Source organism: Pimephales promelas, chromosome 20 (assembly GCF_988280905.1).
Source record: "Pimephales promelas chromosome 20, fPimPro1.hap1.1, whole genome shotgun sequence".
Classification (NCBI taxonomy): Eukaryota; Metazoa; Chordata; class Actinopteri; order Cypriniformes; family Leuciscidae; genus Pimephales; species Pimephales promelas.
In genome coordinates, this window is record NC_142788.1 from 22773588 (window position 1) to 22795743 (window position 22156).

General features: G+C 36.2%; 1 protein-coding gene across 4 annotated transcripts in view; it reads right to left on the reverse strand.

The window, feature by feature from the left end:
• Nucleotides 1–22156, reverse strand: part of clstn1 (calsyntenin 1) — a 39925-nt gene that overhangs the window by 3705 nt on the left and 14064 nt on the right. Inside the window, exons 2-18 of one of the 4 annotated variants that reach the window (XM_039653005.2) lie at nt 20494–20616; nt 15987–16016; nt 14391–14586; nt 12870–13078; nt 12487–12636; nt 11770–11955; nt 11304–11552; nt 8785–8906; nt 7946–8108; nt 7034–7084; nt 5341–5498; nt 4085–4233; nt 3681–3919; nt 2497–2667; nt 2176–2321; nt 1107–1242; nt 502–686 (exon numbers count right to left, since the gene is read on the reverse strand). In XM_039653005.2, coding sequence (XP_039508939.2) covers nt 502–686; nt 1107–1242; nt 2176–2321; nt 2497–2667; nt 3681–3919; nt 4085–4233; nt 5341–5498; nt 7034–7084; nt 7946–8108; nt 8785–8906; nt 11304–11552; nt 11770–11955; nt 12487–12636; nt 12870–13078; nt 14391–14586; nt 15987–16016; nt 20494–20616 — 2663 coding nt within the window. The remainder of the gene's footprint in view (nt 1–501; nt 687–1106; nt 1243–2175; nt 2322–2496; nt 2668–3680; nt 3920–4084; nt 4234–5340; nt 5499–7033; nt 7085–7945; nt 8109–8784; nt 8907–11303; nt 11553–11769; nt 11956–12486; nt 12637–12869; nt 13079–14390; nt 14587–15986; nt 16017–20493; nt 20617–22156) is intronic. The other 3 variants (XM_039653007.2, XM_039653006.2, XM_039653008.2) reach the window with 3 other exon arrangements.

The following is a 22156-nucleotide window of genomic DNA, read 5'->3' on the forward strand; positions in this document are numbered from 1 at the left end:
ACAACACATTTGCATGTTCACAGTTCTTTGATGTTGGCTAATGGTCACATGACATGCAAATAAACAGATGAGATATATTTTTAGTGAGTGAAATAATATTATTTTAAAATATAAATTATGTGAATGCAAAATAAGTAGATCTAGCATACGCTGCATTCCTGAACTGCATGTGTCAAGTATTTCTATCTTTATATATTTGTGTGTGTGTGTGTGTGTGTGTGTGTGTGTGTGTGTGTATATATATATAAATATATCCCTAGCCTCTATATTGATGTTTAATATCTATGACATGGTCTGGTTTAATACTTCTTTCAGTCAAATAGTTCAGTAAATAGAAAATCCATATTAGTGGACAAATGTACAGGAGTAGGAGGAGGAGGAGGGTTATAACAGTATATTTTTACAACAGTACAAGCGTTTTTGATGGGTTCAGCCCTCTGCAGCATTAACTATGTATGAGTGCTCTAAGAGCACTGAGCGAGCTCTGTTTTAAGAACTCACCTCCATTGGGTTGACAGTGATGGTGAGGGCCGAGTCATCCCAGTCCATCTCATTCTCTTTGCCACTTTCCTGGTCCCTCATTGTGCTCTGGTGGGCAGCACGGATACGGAACACTCCCAGGATGATCATAAACACCAGGAAGCTCACACATACAACAATAACGACGGTGGCAGCACTGGGGACAACTGTGAAGAGTGGAGGGACATTAGCATTAGGTATTTAGGGATATAAAAAAAAAAAAAAAAAAAAAAAAAAAGGTTGTCTGAGGTGCCTCTCGCCGGCTGTCCAGATGTTGTAAACAGCACTGGTGTATAATCCCTAAAAGCACGCCATTAAAAACGGGCTAAGTACACAGCGCCCCATAACGTCCTAGTTTTTAAATTGACTTTAAGCTGAGGAAAAACTCGTGGAAAGGAACTGTATTCAGTTTTGAGCTTGACATTAAACAGATTATTCGTTTGATTACCAAATCTGGATTATCTTTAATGAGAGATTAGTGCAATAATCTAGGAGAGATACTGTGAGAGATTAGGCAGCCAATGAAACGTCTTTATTTCCAAGAGAAGCTGAACAGATGGATCAGAGGAGGGAAGGAGACGGTATACCTGAGGCCTGATGTGTGTTCACCAGGTTGTGTCCAGACAAGTCCACTGAAGCGTGCTGTACTTGGTTAATGAACTGAGGTTGTACCATAGCATTGTTAGCATGATCCATTGGGTTTGCTGTATGGATCACGTTGACCTGATTACATAAAAGATTAAGACGATCACACAACTGCCATCTGCACAGTACAGTACAATACAACTTGCTACAGAATAGGTCTTTGCAAATCCTTATTTGGCTTATTTTTATATAGACTTATTCATAGCATTTTTGTATTTACAGTAATCAATGATTTTTATGATTTATATATTCGTATATACACACACACACACACGTAATAAAAATGTATATTGAAAATAAAAATAAATAATATATATATATATATATAATAAAAATATACTATTAAAAAATATATATTATTAATATTATATAAAAAAAATATATTATTAATTATATTTAATTAATTCAATATATACTCTACCATTTAAAAGCTTGGAGTCTGTAAGATGTTTTAAATGTTTGTTTTTTTTGTTGTTTGTTTTTTAAAGAAGTCTCTTGTGCTTGCCTGGGCTCCATTTATTTGATCAAAAAATAGAGTAAATACAGAAATATTTTGCAGAGTTTTCAGCAACCTTTATTCCAGTCTTCAGTGTCACATGATCCTTCAGAAATCACTCTTAGATGTTGGTATGGTCCTCAAATACCATTTATTATTATTATATTTAATGTTGAAAAGCCTGTGGTTTTTTAATATTTTTGTGGGACCTGGACATTTTTTCAATATTCTTTGATGAATACGTTCAAAGGAAAAGCCTTTAGGCAATTTGAAATAGAAATCTTTTGTGACATTTTAATGTATTTTGATCAAATTCATACATGCTTTTATTTCATCCATTTAATGCATCCAATACTAATTGTTTATAAAAATTGTAATGTCTATTTAAATTAAAATACAGAAACATCTTACTGACCCCAAATTTCTATAAGGTTGTGTGTGTCTGAGATATAACTGTAGGTACTGTAGTATTTTGGATGTAATAAATTCTAACACAGAGGACAGTTCAGCCATACCTCGACTTTAAATTCATTGCTGATGTAGCGGCCATTGAGTTCAGAGCAGACAAGTTTAAATTTCCTATCAAACAGGGCTTCTGTGTGCCAGTTCCTGTAGCGGATCAGGTGCAGGACCTGTTCATAGTTTGCCATGGTGTTAACCCCTGTGGACAGAGTCAAACTTAAGATTACAGTATATAAGCTTTCATCACCATTAGATCAGCCAGATACTGAATATAAACCACTGCGATCGAAACTCACAAATGTAATCCAAGACATGTGTGCAACAGCGCAACTACTGTATATAGCAGTTGTTTATTGACGTAGATGGATGAGTACCTGTGATGACCATGCCCACGTTAGAAGAGCTCATCTCCAGAGTTCTCTGCTGGATTTGGGCCAGATCCACCTCTAAACTCTCATGATCTCCATTCAGATCATCTCCCACTACAGTCACCTCGCACGTGTCCAAGTTATGCATGATCTCCTCAGATACCACCGTCTCTTGCACTGCCAAAAATAAAAAGCCATCCGTCAGTAAGTTAGATCAGAGCCTCTACATTTGATTGAATTTAGTCTTGGAAAGACTTGAATGTTCAGAATCAGTCCACCATGCAATTCTATGGCAAATATTGATTAGGAAGAAAAAAAAGTAACCTGGAAGAAATACTTAGAAAGCAATAAAAACTGTCAAATAAAAACACAAGCCAAGAGAAAACCTCTTAGACTGTCTTTTCCTCATCCCAGAATCAGAATCAGTACTCCCAAGAAACAGTTTAACCATTTGCATTTCCATTTAATGTTGTTCCAAGTCAGTATACCATTCTTTATAGTTTAGATCACAAATGTCATACATGTTTGGAATATTATATTGGTGAACCGTCCCTGTAAGTACTTTCTCTTGCAGTCAATGGGGCTTACCCTACAACTTTCAATCTCTTTTATTCCATTTCCCTTCTCTCTATTCTTGCAATGTACTAAATCTTAAAATAAAAATCATGAGCTAAGAGGAAACCTCTCAGACTTTCTTTTCCTAAATAATAAGCTATACATTTCATCCCAGAATCCATTATATCTATTATATAGACTAGACTTATTATATAGATAAGCATTAACTTCCAAAATTTTACTCCAATAAACACTTTAATCACTTTTCCATGTCCACAATCATGTAATTGAAGCCCATTTTACTTTGACTTACATTTTAAGTTGAACTGTCCTTTCAAGCAATACCTCTTGCAATGAAGAAACTATTCTCTGTCAATCTATTTTCTTATAGTTATTCTACAACTTTTTTTGTAAAATTATTCTATTTTGTAATTTTCCAACCGTAAATGTTCAACATGTTGACACTCTCAGATTCCAGATTTTCAAATAGTTGTATCTTGGCCAAATATTGTCATATCCATCAAAGGAAAGCTTATTTATTCAGCTTTCAGATGATGTATAAATCTCAGTTTCAAAAAAATTAACCCATGTGACTGGTTTTGTGGTCCAGGGTGAATCTCAGATTCCCCGCGTACCTGTGGGATCATCCTCGCCCTCGGTTTCGGTCTCAGCTTCCACTTCCACCTCGCGGGTGATGGTACTGACGATACGCAGCTCAGGGAAGAGCGTGACACCCTCCGTGCTCTCAAATTCAGCTGCTCCACGGGCAAAATGATCAATCCCACTGAGGCTGATCTTCGGCTCCTCTGGCTGGAGAACCATCACGTAGCCTTCAGAGTCAGGCACGGAGATGCACGTCTCCTCATTGAAGCATCTACAGAATGTACAGTTGATCAATCATAATACAGTCACCATTATGACTGCACTAAAAGTATGACAAGATCCCCTCTGTTTTGTTAGTTATTTTGGAACAATAATATTTCAAAGTGGGTGGGGCTAGCTAGTATGATGCAGTTGAATTGAGATAACGGAAACTAACTTGACAGTGGTGGTGACACGCAGGTGGCGGATTCCTGGGGTGGGGAACTGCCGGGAGTTCAGGTACGAGATGTGTTGCATGACCTTCTCAAAGCTCTCAATGTCATCTCCCTCCAGGCTCAGAGAGGACTGGTTGGGGTTAAACTCCACCTAGAGAGGGACAGAGAAACGTATATCCATCAGGGCACCAGTGCTGTCATTGTTAAAGGGTAACTAAACCCCTGTTCAAAGCCTGACAATATTTGAAAAACGCTGAAAAAGTGGGCTGACCCCAGTGGAGATAGAAGGGACAAAATAGATGCTAAAACACTCTATCCTGATCGTTTTCAATACTCGCAATTCCAACTCCTGACTGGTTTTGACGAAACAAGTTTTTTGTACTGCCAAGGTCGTAGCTCGTACCAAGAGTGTGGTGAGCTGAAACGTGCATACGTCACAAAGAACCGCTAACATCCAATAGGAAAATTCAACTGCAGTAGCCACCATTCAAACTGAAGAGGGCAGCACTAAGACGTTTTTACACCATATATTGTAGAAATAAAACACTTTATACACAAATGTCAAAAAAGTTACTCGAATCAATGACTGGTATTAATAAAGATCCATTCTTACAGATCATTAACTAAAAAAAAGTTGGTTTAGGGTTTAGTTACTCTTTAACTAAAATTAAAACTCATAAAATTCATTTTCAGTCTTTGAAATTAAGTTGAAATAAAATAAATAAATATAAATATAATATGGAAAAGCGTAAACTTAAAAATCTTAAGTTTAAGGACTAGAATAACTAAAACTAAAATAAAAAGAAACCCACAAACACACGCATATATATATGACCACTAATCTCAAATTGTATTTGTCGCAAAATTTAACGATATTACTGACCAGCTCTTAAAATATAATTTGGTATATAACTATGTTCAACTTTATCCTTTATATAGCACATCTCAACTGCTTGATTGCTTGTATTGCCACAAAATATAAAATATATTATCGCCCATCTTTAATCTGCTAAATGCAAATATAAGGCATGAAGATATTAAGATATTATAAACACTAATATCATGGTTTTCTGTTGCTTTGAAACAATGTGTGCCAATTCAGAATTCAATTCAAAACAGAAATAAATGCTATATAAATAATATACTTAACACTACAGAACACTCATGAGTGACACGAGTGTGCAAAGTGTCTAACCCTAACCTTCATCTACACAGCCCAAAAGAAGCAACCAATTCTTCAAAGTTCACATCCACTCACCTTCACAGCAGAGGCCACTTCCTCCGGAAGCTGCACGTCAAGACCTTCCTTGCAGGTGTACAGGCAGTCAATAACCTTCTTGTTTTCCAGTTTGCCGGAGCGGATCATGAGTCCCGCCAGGTTGCCCCGGAAGTACTGAGTCATGCGGGCGCTGCCACCTATACAAACCCAGAGGGGGACAGAACCTGTTACATAGCAAACAATTGCTCTGCTAAACTCAAACATGCTTAGTGTGCACAGGCATGTGACTGATGCTCATGCATGTTATGTGTTCACTGCTGGTGCCGCCCAGTGTGTCACACAGCATAATGGATGACCTAATTTAGGCCTGTGGCCTCATGCATCTCTTGGTGGGAGAAAAAAAAGGCAAATGAATGGGAATGAACACAAAGAGGCACATTAAAAATGAGGCAACATGATTGAATAAATCTACACATATTTGCATTTTTCTAAATGGATTTGGCAGGGAATGTGTGTTTTGAACTACCTTCTTGTAATCATCCTTTAAGGAATAGGTGACCCAAAAGAAAATGTAGTCATTGTGTTGTTCCAAATGCGATTATTATTTCCATGGAACATACTGGTAGAATTTACTGAATAACATTTCGTATTATATGAAAAGTTGTTCTGCATCATTTTAGTGGAAACAGTAAAAAAAAAAAAAAATCAGGATTCTTTAATGAAAAAAGAACGGCATTTATTTGGAATATAGTTTTTTAGAGTCTTTACTGTAAAGTATAAATTTCATAAAAAGAGTGTATAATTAACTTTTTAACTATATTGCATATTAAATATTTGTTATAATCAATTTTACAATAAATGTATTTAAAAAAAAATATTAATATTATAATATTATCTTTAAAGTTCATTATCTTCAAAGTTAGCCCTCAATCCACATCCAAAATTCAAAATGCTGTGACTACCCAACACAATAACTAATAATTAAAATGCATTTTTTTTTTAAATGAGTCACTTTCCTAGATAGAGCTTGATAGATGTTGTTGTATGTGTAAAAGTTATTTAAAATGTTACTTTTGTGTTTTACAAAATACACATATATTTGTTTTATATATACGTTTGAAACAACTGAATTTTTATTTTTGGGTGAACTGTCCCTTTAAGATGAAAACGCCACTGGTGTGTTTCTAGCTGCATATAATGTCCTCTTACACTATGACTGCGTCTGAAGGACACAGAGATGCGGGAGCAATAATATGACTGAGTAATGCTGTAAAGCAGAGGCAGCAAGGTCACACAGAGAGAAATAAGACACTGTCTGCTGCACTGATACCACTGGCATAAATAACCCTGCAAACCACAGCAAGGAATGCAGCCAAACCCTCTGGTTTATCATAAAAACATGCAGATCCCTAAGGTCAGTTGGACTTGTTTTGCTTGTAATATATTGTGTCTGCTGTGTGTACTTCTCCAGATCTGCAGGCAAACTGAAATGAGATGGAGCTGGGTTGATGAATTAAAAAAACAAAATGAAGAACAAGACAGAGGCAGGGTTTATGACATGGCGTCTCGCGACTCAATCGCTTCATGCTACATGTTATGCCGTGGCAGACTAAAGCTGTGCACATACGTTCCTCCCGCAGCCATATGTCATGCTGCAGAAGAACAGTATATGCACAGGAGTTAATAGACGTGCGTTTTGATATATTGGGTGATCAGGAAAGACTTGGGCAACCTGTCAAAGGCTCTGAGAGTGTCTCAGTATCATTGTCATGTCCTGAGAGGTCTGTGGAAGCAAGACAGAAGAGCAGGGAAAGACCAGGGCTCAATATAGTCAAGGGAAAGAAAGTCACTTGATACATTTTGTCATGCATTTAAGACCCCATGAAATGGTTCATACTCTAGAGTATTCAAGTTGAGTATACAAGTAACAAGTAACAAGTATATAAGCACAAACCAAGTATTTTAAAATAAATACATTATATATATATATATATATATATATATTATAATGATTATTGTCCATTTTCAGCAAGAGAAAACAATTAACTTGAGTATTATTATAATCATAATAAATATTCATTTAATTTAATTTAATAAAAAATGTCATTTATTTAAAAAAAATATATAATTTTATTACTAGCAATTATTTTTATGATGATGATTAAATAACAATAATACTTAATTCACATGATTAGTAAAGATAATACTAATCATGGTTTAATAATAATATTAATATTTATTATTAAATCATGATAAAGATTGTTATTAAATAATGATAATAATAATAATAATAATGATTAATACTAATAATTAGTATCATAACAATAATAATTAATTTACTATTATTAATATTCATGTAATTAGCAGTATATAATAGTAATACTACAATTATTGTTTTACAATTATAAACTCTTGTTTGATTTAATAAGGTCTTTAAGATCATCTAATTCATGGCATTTGTGAAAAGATTTTAAATCTATGACTGTGGTTATAAAATAGGCAACTCTACAAATTGCAAAACTACTTACTAATATAAAGCATGCTTATATTTCAACTGCAGCTGGCGAAAAAAGGGGTGTCAAGTCTAAAGCTAAGGTTACATCATTGTGTGTGTGGAGAATCAATAGATCATTAGAGAGTGTACCTTGCCAGCAGGCGCCGATGGTGAGCTGGGTTTCGATCTTGGAGGCATGCAGAGGGTAATCCTCCGTGACCAGGAAGGGCTCAAAGGTGGCACCATCCACAAACAAAGTTACTACTGGGAACTCGATGTTCAACACGTAGTGATGCCATTCTTTATCACACACCTGGGAGGAGAGAGACTGGATCAGGGCCTGGGTTTAACTACATATTGCATCAGTGCAAAAGAATTCAGAAGAACTTAAGTTAACCTTGCTAAAGCTAAAAGAAGTTTTAGGCCTGGTTTCACAGATTAAACCAGAATTAGGCCTTAGTTCAATTAGGGCATTTCAATAGAAAAAACATTACTGGTGTGCATCTTGAGACAAAACAATGGCAATGACATATTTTAAGATATATCAGAGCAAGTTGCTTTCAGTTTCAACAGCTCAAACATGAATTTTAGTCTGGGACTAGGCTTAAGTCATTAAGGTTTTTAATGTTACCTCCCAAAAATAACTCTTTGAAACAAATCCTAGTCTAAAGTATTCAACATTAAGTAGACAATCCTGAAATGTTGACAAAGGTTGATAAAAGCTAAATCTTTTGGTTTATAATGCATGCTTCTACATTTATATCCATTTATATTTAATTCTGTGTAAGCCAGAAGTTTTTCTATTTTCATGCCACACGGACCATTTGGATCGAGAATTTTATGGAGCAAGAGTTTTATTTAAGTATGTTTATGCCCTAATTTAACACATGCGCTGATCTATTCCTTTCTAGCAGGCTAAACATAGCGTTTAGAAACACAAGGGCGTCTTTCAAAACTGAGTGCTTCTGAAAGGACTCAAGTTGACTCACTTGATCGAGTTTCCAGTGGAATTCAGCCGGTTTGTAGTTCTCGGACTCGGTGGGCTCCTGACGCAGCAGCAGCACAAGACGACAGTTGTGTACGTACAGCGAATAGTGGTGCCTGTTCATTTCTGCAGAAGACACATATCCAGGATTGAAAATCACACTTCCGTCAGTGATAATTCATGTTAATATGCTTGTTTTTCACATGACAGAGTTTCACACACACACAGATAAAATGAAAGGATTTCATTTAAACTGTGCTGCGCTGTACACGGATTGTCTCTCTCCCAGCAAACAATAAAGCAACTTCCCATAAACAGGGGCATAACTGTGATGTAATCAGCCTTACATAAGTCCCAGCAGATGAGCTTTTTCTAGCGCAGGCAATTCGCCTTATTCACTTGGCGGCCATTTTGAAAATGGAACGCCGCTGAGGGGTACACTCACCCGGAAGGATGCATGCGACGCAGCAGCACCAGCAATGAAAACTCGCAGTGCGGACCACCAATCATTCCTGTCTGCCCGAATTAACGATGCAAAATGTGAAGCAAAGTGCCGGTGACTGAAACATCCCCCGGGCTGTGTTAATTAAGGGATACAGTACCTGTATCGGAGGTTTTATCCACGACATTGAACGTAAGAATGGACGCCAATTTACCTCAGTTTCTGCAAGCTTGTAGGAAGTTGACTGTGTACTATTAGAATCTATACAAATCCATTACCATCATTATTTTTATTCTTTATGAATACATATATGTAAACTTGTATTGTCACCATAGCAGCTTATTATTGTCAGTGTGTAAGGATCAGTCCCTGTCAGACCTTAAAATCACTTCTCCTCTTTCCTTTTACATACATGAGTGATTTGATTGTTTTACATGCATGTGTGTGTATGTAAGCTACTGGATGTGTATCTATCTAAACAATAAAGTACAATTGTATCTAACATAGTAACTTACACAGTCAACAACTCCATATTACAGCTTAGCTTACTAACGTTAATTACCTCTGGCTGCTGCAAGCTCGCAGAAACTGGCAAGGCGTCCATTCCTACGTTCAATGTCGTGGATAAAACCTCCGATACAGGTACTGTATCCCTTAATTAACACAGCCCGGGGGATGTTTCAGTCACTGGCACTTTGCTTCACATTTTGCATCGTTAATTCGGGCAGACAGGAATGATTGGTGGTCCGCATTGCGAGTTTTCATTGCTGGTGCTGCTGCGTCGCATGCATCCTTCCGGGTGAGTGTACCCCTCAGCGGCGTTCCATTTTCAAAATGGCCGCCAAGTGAATAAGGCGAATGGCGCTTCAATGGCCAGAGAGTGAGATCATAGCGTAAGATTCCCAATTCATACACCTACTATAAGCAACCCTTAATAATGTTATGAGATGCTACTCTAGTGATATTTTTCCAAGGACACTACCATAAAACCAAATGATATAATTATATATCATTAGAGATTTCTGAATAAGATGGCGGTTTTTTTTTGTCGTTAATGCAATAAATTAATTTTAAAGGAAGGAAAACAAAATAATAGATGTGATTATTCCATTCAGCAATTTGTGGGGATGATACTTATATAATAATATGTGTGAAAAGTGACTTTTTACTTTGAATACCACACACCTAAAATGCCATTAAAATGAAATAAAATAAATAAATAAATAAAAAAATAGAAAAAAATATATATATATATATACACACACACATATATATATATATATATATATATATTATAATAAATAATTACAACCACAATAATAAAAAACTACCGGTACTACTACTAATAATAAAGAATTTTTAAAACAATAATAATAAAAACTAAAAAACGCAAATAGAGAAGACTGCATAAATCTTTACCCGCCAGCATTTTTTTTTTTTTTTTTTTTAAGTTGCCAGCCACAGCCAGGACTTTTGATTATTTTTAAAAAGTTTCATGGCCCCCAGAATATTTTCTGGTATGAAAATATGAAAATTCAATCTGTCAAAAGAAAGAACAGACCCTCTGTTGAAAAAAAATCTAGCTTTATGTATTCCTCTTTTATCAACATCTGAATACAGACAAGCTTCATTTAAAAAAAAAATCAACATTTTGAGCAAATCAGATTCAGAATGATGATCAAAACATAAATGGAGTAGATATTTTACATATGCATCTGCTTACATATGATATCCCATGTTTCTGCTTCTTTTTGTCATGTGTTTTGATCAGAAGATTCAGTACTCTTTCAGAAGATGCGTAATGGCGCCCCCTATCGTATAACTGAAACATGGAAAGCTGGAAATTTCAGTCAATGACGGGGGAAAACGTTTTCCCACAATTGACGGAAATTTCCGTCAATGGCGGCAAAAGAGTGAGCTAAATGTGTTAAAAGCTTAACTAACATTGAATTAATTGCATGCGTTAACATGATGATTTTGACAGGCCTACTGAAGATGATGAGGACACAAAAACATTCAAGCCATCATCACCCTCTCAGTCCTGTGAGCTTCTTTCTTTTTTTCTGTGTGAATGTCATTACCGGTCTTGTCAGAGTTGCAGAGGATGGTCTCTTTCTCCCTGCTTCCAGGTCCATGTCTCATCCACACTGAGATGGTGAAGGGCTCCTTCAGGGTGGTGCTCACGACACCCTCCGGGACCTTGATGGCCTGGGTGCCGTTGAACTCGAACACCTGGTCGCTGTCGTGGCCGTTGTCAGTGGGCAAGCCTACGGTCCAGTTGGCAGAGGTGCTGGGAGCAGGCAGCAGCTCCACAGTGCCAGTGCTGGCACCTGGATGAACAAACACAGTTACTCAGACGATTCCAAAATATTGCTTGCTTATGGTTCAGCACGTGCCTATGGGATTATGCAGGTAATATGATTATGTAAATTAGTTTAAAACAGTTTACAATTGAGTTGCTTAACTCAAAATTCTCTAAAGTAATAAGCGCATTTAACGATCTTGATATCAATGTAACTCTATTATAATAAGTATGTCTGGACTCACCGCAGAGCTTGTGTAAAGATTTTTCGGAGTAAGTGTCTCTGTCGCAGCCCTTGCCGATGTGATTAGTCTCCAGCATGATGTTGGCCTGAATGGAGGTGATTGGCTCCTCACAGGTTTCCAGGTGCATGCTGGGGAACAGGGCTAGACTTCCTGTGCCAGGCTCATATTCAATCCTTTTATTAAATCCTATCAGGATCGGAGAGACAGAAAATGTGCCGTCCAATAAACAGACTCACAAAGAGTATTAGGTAACCCTTGCAATAAGTCTGTAAACGCTAAAATTATTTAACACAAACTAAAACTGAAAAACACTATGTATATTATGTTGTATATATTTAAAAAAAAAATAACATTACAATGTGTATTTACATTAGTTAATGCATTAGTTAACATAAAAAAAACATAAAACAGCAAAATAATATACTTTTTACTTTAAGAATTATAACATGTACTATTGTTAATTTATAACATTCCATATGCTAGGGCTGTCAACTTAGACACCAATTTAATGCGAGTAAAATCCCATGGCCCGTCCATAAATACCATTTTAAAAGAAATACATTTCTTACAAGTTGACTTTTTAACTTGACACACCATCTTTGAATCATTGTGAGCTTTTCTCAGCAAACACTGAATAAACATAGCCAAGTTTTCTAGCTTTAAACAACAAAATCCAGCTGTGTTTGAGGGACAAAAGATCCCAGAGATCTTTGATACCTTGCCAGCTTGGTTTGCAAGTGGGCTTGATGTTGATTTTGACAAGGACGTCCTCAGATGCCCGGTTTTTACCACAGTCGTACGCGGTCACTGTGAGTTTGTACATGCGGTCCTTGCTGTAGTTCAGCTTCTCTGTGTTCTTGATGTTGCCTGTTTATAAGGAAAAGCAATGACCTCACATGCTAGGTAAGACAAACCGAAATGATCGTGCTTTAATTCTGGGTGCATTTCAAGGTGACAGTTGGCTTACATCAGATACTAAAATGCCTGCTTTGCACAAATTAAATTTAAAGGCACATGAATAACAATGACTTAGAAGTCAATATCACTGTAAGGTCTATAAGCTGGAGTTTTGGCAGGAGATTTGGACTGGCAGCACTTACCATCCTTGTCAATAGAAAAGGGCACATCGGGGGTGACAATTTCATAACTGCAGATCTGACTGAACTGGAAAGAGCAGTCAGCATCCACAGCCTCCACCTTCAGGATGCTGTCGTACTTTTTGCCCTCGATCACTGTGGTTTTGTAGGACTTCTCTTTGAACACAGGAGAGTACTCGTTTACGTCATTCACTCGGATGTGGACGGTAGCCCTGCGGGACATGAAAGCCTGATTAATAAACTAGAATCTAGAAGCAGATGGACGATTCATTTAGGAATGATCCGATGGGATGCAGTCATCCACAGTGTTGCAATATCGCAAACATGATATCTTAAGAATTAAACATTTCAAATGGGGTCTCTGGCTACTGAAAGCCTAAAGTAAAAAATGTATTAAATTAAAAGCAAGATTAAAATAAAACGCATAAGTCTAATGCATTCTAGGTAAGTGCCTTTAATTTTTTAGCCTTCAATTAATTTTGAAAAAAAAAAAAGGATTCATTCATTTTGATTAATTGTTTAATTTTTCAGTGCTGAATTTTTTTAATATTAAATTGTAGGGAACTATTGTAAAAAATGTACTTATAGCTGACTTACCCATAGTGTTTTGATTTATGAAAATTCATTAATTATTTGTTTGTTTTTATGTGTAAATAAAGCATATACTACCGTTCGAATTTGGAGTCGATAATTATATATATTAATACTTTTATTCAGCAAGTATGCATTAAATGTGTCAAAAGTGACACATAAAAGCCCTAAATAATCATAGTAGAAGATTTCTGAAGGATCATGTGACACTAAATACTAGAATAATGATGCTGAAAAAAAAAATTCAGCTTTGCAACAGAAATAAAATACATGTTAAAATATTCAAATAGAAAACATTTTAAATTATAATAATATATCACAATATTACTGTTTTATTGTATTTTTCATCAAATGACAAAAGCCTTGAGAAGCAAAGTAGAATCAAAAGCATTAAATAAATCTTACCCATTCATAACTTTGGAAAAGTAGTGTAAGCTTAGTGGTTATAATACATTTAGACTAGGGCTGTCAAACGATTGATCGCGATTAATCGCATCCAAAATAAAAGTTTGTGTTTACATAATATATGTAGGTGCACTTTGTATAATTATTTTGTATATATATATATATATATATATAAATACACACACATGCATGTACTACACATTTAAGAAAAAAATATAATTTATATATAAAATATTTGTATTTACATATATAAATCTTTATACAGTATATACATGAAAATATTTCTTAAATATATACAAGCATGTGTGTGCATTTATAAATATTAAATAATTGTACACAGTGCACCCACATATATTATGTAAACACAAACTTTTATTTTGGATGCGATTAATCGCGATTAATCGTTTGACGGCCCTAGTTTAGACAACTAAGAGCCTTATGTGGAACATTCTGACTCAATTCCGGCTCATTCCCCCATCATTTCCTGTACTTTCCATTTTATCAATAAGCGTAACCAAACATACGCACTTGTGAGATTTCTTCATGTTGTCGCCGTCAGGTCCCTCTCCGCAGTCGTAGGCCTGGATGGTGAAGGTGTGCTCCTTTTGTAGCTCACAATCCAGTTTATCCTTGGCCCGGATCACGCCCTCTCCAGTGGATTTATCCAACACCACCGCCTCGAATGGCACGTTCTGCCCGTGAATCCTGAAGCCGCAGATCTCCCCTGCAAAGGGCACACGTGTGTTTAGTCAAACCCACCCGTGAGCCGAAGCGCCAGCTGCCGTTCATGAGATAAAAGAAACCCACAACGAAACTAATAACACGCCACACTCAAATAAGAACAGCCAAAGTTGGTTTGGCAGCCAAAGGGATCTAAACACTGAGGGGAGGTGGGAGGTGAAGGTGTCTGTGGAGGAAGCCAGAAGCACTGTGGGATGGGGTGAGTTTTTAGGAAGTGGAAGGGAGAGTTAAAAGGTGTCTGGTCCAAGCCATTTGATCACATTGCATCCAGTCATGCAGTAAGAAACCCAGAATGTGGACAGGCATTTCACAGGAATACTTAAATACAAGGACAGGAAGGAAATGATATGAACCAATACACAGATATCGGTTGTATTTAATGCATTCAAATAACATAACATATTTTAAAAAGTACTTAAAAGGTGTTTAACGCTAATTTTTGGTTAAAAGTATCACATTTAAACAAGAAAGCAAGGTTAAAATGTTAAGTTAATCATGGGGGCGATGAGGAGGATTTATGACAGATCCCGCATTCGATCAGAAGTTCACAAATATACAAACAAACAAAGAAAAGGAGTTTAAATTCCCTTTAAAACTAGATTTTGGTGAGAAGGAAGTCTTCCTGTGCAATGTTGTCTCTCTCAAACCTTTTAAAAAAAAAAAAACTGAAAGAATGAAACAATAAAACAAAAGCGAAGAGAAGCAGAGGCAGTGAAACTTAAAGGCTGGATGAGAGCTGGGGTAAGAAATATCCATTTGCTTGACATCCACATCAACCAGCAGACGTTGCCATGCTGTGCATTTCAGATTAGTGGAGGAGAGGGTGAAGAGGCTCAAACTAGAGGTCAAACCACACCACAGACCGGACAGCAGAGAGTTTGCATCTTTTAACAATCTCAGCAGGAACTAACCTGGATGGATAGCATCAGTCTTTTTGATTTATGATCTGTTGAGCTAAAAGTGAACCCTTAAAAGCTACTTTACAAACAGGACATCTAAAAAAACACACTTTTAAGACGTTCGGATTGGCGTCCCCCCCCCCCGAGAATCTGGTGTACGAGCGCTATTTTCCTTTATTTATTCTGTTTTGGAGCTGAAGCACTGTTAGGATCTGCAAACTTCAATGGATGTCTCATGCATAGATATTTCTAGATTTTGTTATCCCCGCATCACACTTGTCATCCAGTTGCTAACTTTTCATTTCCAACAAATTCAAAGGTGAGAGAAAACTGAAAAACAAAAATCAAAAAGAAGAAGAACTGGGAAGAGATTAAAAGAGCATGACAGGAGTTTCCGTGTGAAGTGCCGATTTATTTTTTTATGTATTTGCGTTAGTGGGTTAATAAAACGGATTACAAGGCAGTAGAAAGAGCCCGTCATCACCTTCTTTGGTGAAGGTCACCTCAAAACTCTCTACAAGAAGGGAGAAAAGATAAACCCAGGTCAGTCAGAGAAAGAATGAGATGCACAGAGAGACAGAGACAAGAAAAAGAATACAGATGTTACAGAAGCAGTCGAGGACTCAAAATACCTCATTTGACTTTTTGCTCTGGTACAGATTAGGGCTGGGCGACATGCAGGCCTATTGCATATTTATGATCATTTTGCTAGGATATTAAATTAAACAGCAGCACTGGAATATATAAATGTGCTTTTTACTTGGCTATTAAGTTTACTGAAGAGTGTCGTAACCCCTATATGAGAGCATTAGGACAGATATGGTTTAATAACGCCTCTGATTTTAAACTGAAATGGCATTAGAGTTGGTATTCATGTGTATTTCAGTTAATTGATTCATCAGTACATCTTCATCATCATTAAAATATTTTAAAAGATACATGCAAGTAATTAATACTGTTGATTATTTTCCCCAGAGGAAAATTCTTAATCCAAGAGGTCTAAAATCAAGTTTATTAAATCATTTAAAAATAAAATAAAAGGGGGACAACATTTGTACCAAACCTGGTGGTATTCTGAGTCCTAGTATGACTGTATACAGCACAAAACAATACACTTGGATGAGTCCACATTAACAGTCACAGAAACACAAAAAACAGCCTTGACCACAGGTGGAAATAGCCATAGAGTCCCTGTTAGGGTTAAAACCGTGAATGAAAGAATAAAACAGTATGAAAGAATAAGAACTCTCTTTATTGTACTATCATTTATCGTCACCTGACCAGCACTAAAATTAGCCAACTTTATAAAAAAAGTGAATGTTTTATTTTTATTTTTTGCTTGGTTGACCGCTAAGGATCCAGTTTGACCCTATCGGTGGCCTCTGCTGGTGGACCCGTCCACCCCATTTTTACCCCTACAATTAGAGATAGATTTTCCATTAGGATCTGCTGTTCAGAGCAAGTCATGCGGTGGAAACTTTGTGCCTCATCAGTGCATTCTGGGGATTTAATGACTGTACATCCCCACACTTCCCCTAAAACCCAGACTGGCGCTTCAGCCCGCGTGACAAGTGCCAACTTCAATATCCCAACCAGCAAAACACATGAACATTGATTCATTCCCACTGTGCAATATTGCACAGAGGAATCAATGAAGATGTAACAACAGCTGAGATGAGAGAAACAAGACTTGTGCAGGGGTGTAATTGTTTATTTGATTAACTTCTTCTTCATTACTGTCTAAGCATTTAAGTTTTAGCAGTCTGAAAAAATTAAACGATTCGCTTATAACAAGTCAGAGCAAATATTGAAATTGACAAGTAAGAGCTCTCGATAGAGTACGTCATGTCTGCAGTGGAATTCGATGCTGGTTTATAAAAAGCCAGCAGAACATCAATCATGATGCTGCATGGCTGCCCTTAATGGGATACTGTGCCCTTTGAAGCATTTTTTTATTTAAACTAAATTAATCTAATTGTTCGACAAAAATTCCCCAGATATTTAAAATTTCGGGGGCAAAATGCTTCTGCTATGAATTTCGTTTTGTTAGGGCCCTCTACATTTTCTACCACAGGAATAATTAGCATTTAAAATCATATCTTTATTATGAGATACAATCTATTGTATTTCTATATAAAATATACAAATATTCCAGACTACAACACATTAAAAGCATAACATTAACATTAAATACCATAAAGTCATATTTCTAGAACTTTTGTAACTGCATGGTCATTTTTATAGTGGTGACACTTTACTGTATGTATTGAAAAGCTTGTAATTACCGTTACAGTTTATTTGACACTTCAGTTTATATAAAGCCATTCAATCTGTTTTCAGATTGAGCCTTTAAAATTCACATATCACTTTCACGTCACAAATTCAAACTAGTCAAATGACTCGCGCTGGTTATCGCTTCAATAGAGCGACGAAATCGTCAAGTTCGTCAGTGTTTCAACTGCTGAATGTCCCTGCGGTTTAATCCGGTATCTGTTGCTTAATTTGGCTTTTGGTCTTTTCCCAAGTGCTCCACTAAATAACAGCACTTAATATGTTGGGGGTTTGCCGATTAGCCCTCCGGGAAAAGTTTAGGTGCTCCCGGTGGCCAGTCAATCTACTCGCAGCCAATCACGGCCCCCCTACTTCCTCAGGCCCTGGGGCTTCAGCCTCGCCTAGCCCTTTTGTTAATGAGACCCCTGGTCACAACAGTTCTGTATGGCTTTTGGCAAACTTCCTGATGAGAGTAAAGTGAGTTAGTCAGCATGGCACCATGTCCTGAGCGCGCCAGTATTAGCAGAGAAGCTAAGAAGAATGCAGCAGGAATCACCCACACAGCCATGTGACGGCTTCAAAGTGAATTTTAGAGAGCTTCTTAATATAATCAGTGTGTCAAATGTCTGCTCTCACTGCTGTCTCCAACAAACAAAGCTTGCTGCAATGATTCCTTATGAACTATCAGAGGAATTATATATTTATGAGATGCTGCGGCATGAGGGGGTGATAATCAGTGAATAATAACCTCAACGCATTGATATTGATATTAACAAATAACTCAAGGTAAACCACATTAGTGCATGTGGACCAATTTTTCTCCCAAATGTCTGCTGCTAGTTTGCTAGCCGTGTCCCATATTCACGGGGGCACAGGAGACTACCGGGGACTGGTACTAAAACTGTGAGAAAGGAGGGAGTGCATTTACAATGGAAAACTGCATAATGAGATTTAAAATGAGGTCAAAGTAAATCTCTGAGTGATTAAAAATGGCCAGAGCCAACACGGCACATTCCCTCACACAGGAAAAGAGCAGAGTATGAAGAAATTTCATTGATCTTGATCTCAGAAGAGCTCTAGAAGTCTGGCAACCATCTGCCCGGCAAATGAGAGAAGCAATTTGAAAAGTGATGGGTTCTGTACTGATTAAATAGGAGGTAATTAATCCAACATGCTTAAAAACACTTCAATTCGCTCTCCAAACTGACTATCTGCAATAGGTGGAAAAATGATAAGGGAAAAGCGCTTAAGCGACATGTATCTTAACTCGCTTCTGGATTCTGTAGAGATCAATAGAACCTGATTTTTTAGATCTTTAGTTTTGTCCTACTATTCCCACTGCTAAATGTTTAGAGACATGAGCAAATATAAAAGCCAGAAGCATAGAGCAGTAAAGTATAGAGAAACAAACAGCCCCATTAACCTAGAGCATTAGAGTCTGCAAGAATCTACAAATCTAATTACCAACAAGACCTGACTTCACCAATCACATCAGTACAGTTCAACAGCAGGCTGATGATGTTAGGTCTTTTATTTAAAACGTAATTATGGTTTGTTAGGGAGCTATTTTAAGGTTTAACACATTTTAGTAAAGATAATTGACAATAAGAGAGTAGGAAAGCTTATACATTACCAAACCAAAAAACAAAACAAGAGCCTGAGAAAAATGATTCAAAACCAATTCACAAAAGACTTCAATTATGGTTCCTAGCTGACTAAATATTCAAAAGGATAAAGGTATTAGGATTAAGCATTTCATTACAAAGCACCAGACAAATTATGTGCATAGTCATCACTGCAACGAAATGCTTATGATGACAATAAAAAATTCTGTCAATATTAGTCATCCTCATGTTGTTCTGAACTTGTATGATTTGTTTCTTCTATGCAAAAAGTGAATTTTAGTGGTTATAAAAGTGGTGGCATTAAAAGCATCACAAAAGGTTTAATGTCAATGATGATGTTTGGTCACATGACACACAAGAGCCAATGGTGTTTCAAATCAATGGTCAAAAATCTATAGAGCTCATTTTAGTTGTGCGTTTCTGTCATTTTTATTTATAGAATTTTATTAGTGGTAAATTTGTTGGTCATGATGAAAATGACGCAACAACAATTATTTATGCTATTTTTAACATTTTAAAAAAATATATACACTGTAAAAAAATATTTGCAAGATTTATCACCACATTTTTTCTGAACATTTAGTTCACATAACTTAATATTTTGAGTTTCTGATGATTAAATCAATCTCACTTTTTCCAGTTCAATCAACTTAAAATCTTAAGGCAATCAGGTTACTTACTTTTTTAAGTTAAACCAACAATATTTTTTATTTTTTGTATCTATATAGTTTTTATTATATATAAGTGTAATAATATTTTTTTTATATATATATATATATATGTGTGTGTGTGTGTGTGTGTGTGTGTGTGTCTATATAGTTTATTATATTTTATTAAATTACTTATATATAATTTTTATTATATATAATTTTTTTTTAGCTTTATTTTAGTACTTCAGCTTAAACTAAACTTGGCAGATGAAATAAATATTTACTTTTATATATCATTTTATGTCAGTTATGTTTAAAAATAAACCCTTTTTATGGAAGAAATGATGACAGAACTAAAATTTCTTTAGGTGGGTAAACTATCCTTTGGAAAGGAAAGGAAAATGGCTGACGGCCTCACCTGAGACCAGAAGATGAAGGATCTTACCTGCATAGCGCAACGGAGCATCTTTATCCAAGGCTATCAGCGGAGGGTCCAGGAGAACCTTGTCGTCATTTTCCGTTACGATACCATGATACGTGGTCTCAATCCATGGCTTGTGCTTGTTTACTGTGGGAGGAAAAAAGAAACGGGAAGTTAGACATTTATTTTGTTGCAGAATAAAAACAAACCCAGACAACAGCCAATTATTCTAGTTTAGTATAGTCTGTGAGGATGGACTGTGTGTCTGTCAGCACAACTGTTTGCTAGCTTTAAGGCAGAGCGCAAAATCCCACAATGACATGGCGCAGCAGCAGTGAGCAGTGGCATTTGTCGCCTCTGTTTGTTCGGGCTGAGAGAGCGCAGAAGCTCAGCAGCTCATTAGTGTTGACTGAAGGCTTTGAGCTCTGAAAGCAGAGAGGAAAGACGCGGTGTGTTTTAGCTTCAGACTGCAGAAGCACTGCAGCAGTGTCTGGACGCAGAGGTTGATGTGAAGGGCAGATTGCTCACTTCAACGGCTAATCAGTGCCTGCATCCGAAATGTGAGTACATCAGCAGTTGCTGGGAGAAAGGGGATACTCCTGCAGTGCTGATCTCATTGTGTGTGGACCTGACAGCAAGCCGCAGGGAAAGGAAATGAGCTCAGCAGACTGATGCTGTCAATAGGGTCCATCTCATGGCAGTATGACTGAATCAGCTGTTGAGAAACACGCCTTTCAAAACGAAGCTAAAAGCCACAGCTCTTCAGTGAACACCTAACTAACTCTTAATCATAATTATAAAATAGATAGTTATGGAACTGAATAATAACTGGACAATACAGAGCCTCAGTACACAATTTAAAATGAACATTGCTTATTTTTCATGTCAGGGACTACGTATATCTCCTTATGGGGGAATCGGTTTGCTTAAAAAAAATAGGGATTCGCAGTAAAAATAGTAACATTTATAATTATCTCATGTTTTTTATAGATGCATTAAAATGATGACATTACAATGTTACACTAGTTTTGTCTAAATAAATGAAATATGTAACGCTGAAAACTAAAATCAATTTTTTAAATGCTGAAGAAATTATCAAGTCACAATATGAAATAAAATAATAAAATATAATAATTCAATATTTATATATACATTATTATTTAATTAATAATTATTATTTTAATATGATATATACATGTGTGTGTTTGTGTGTGTGTTATAATATGTATTATAATATACAATATAGAGTATAATATAGTGTGCATTTATAATAATATTTTTTTTTTCTGGAAAACCAAAAAAGAGAAGTATGAAACAGGGCAGACTTTAAGAGAGTGGATATTATGTTTATCCTTCTTGTAATCTAATTTTGTGTTTTGGAAAAGATGCCAGACCTTCTTTAATACAGTAATGCATTAATGTAAGTTGTGTACTTAAGATTTGTATTGATAAATTCTGGAATATGGCACTGCTCATATTGTTAGCTCTTTCATGGAAATGTGTTTCTCTTCATTTGTAAATCATTTTGGATGAAAACCACCAACTAAATGAATAAATGCATAAGAAAATATGCATTGAAAAAATGTCTTTTACTGTCCAAATCTTTTACATTAAGTCTATGACTCTTGTGCATGTCTCTTCAACATCCACAGTGCTAACAGCTCCCATCCCTTATACTGTACAGAAA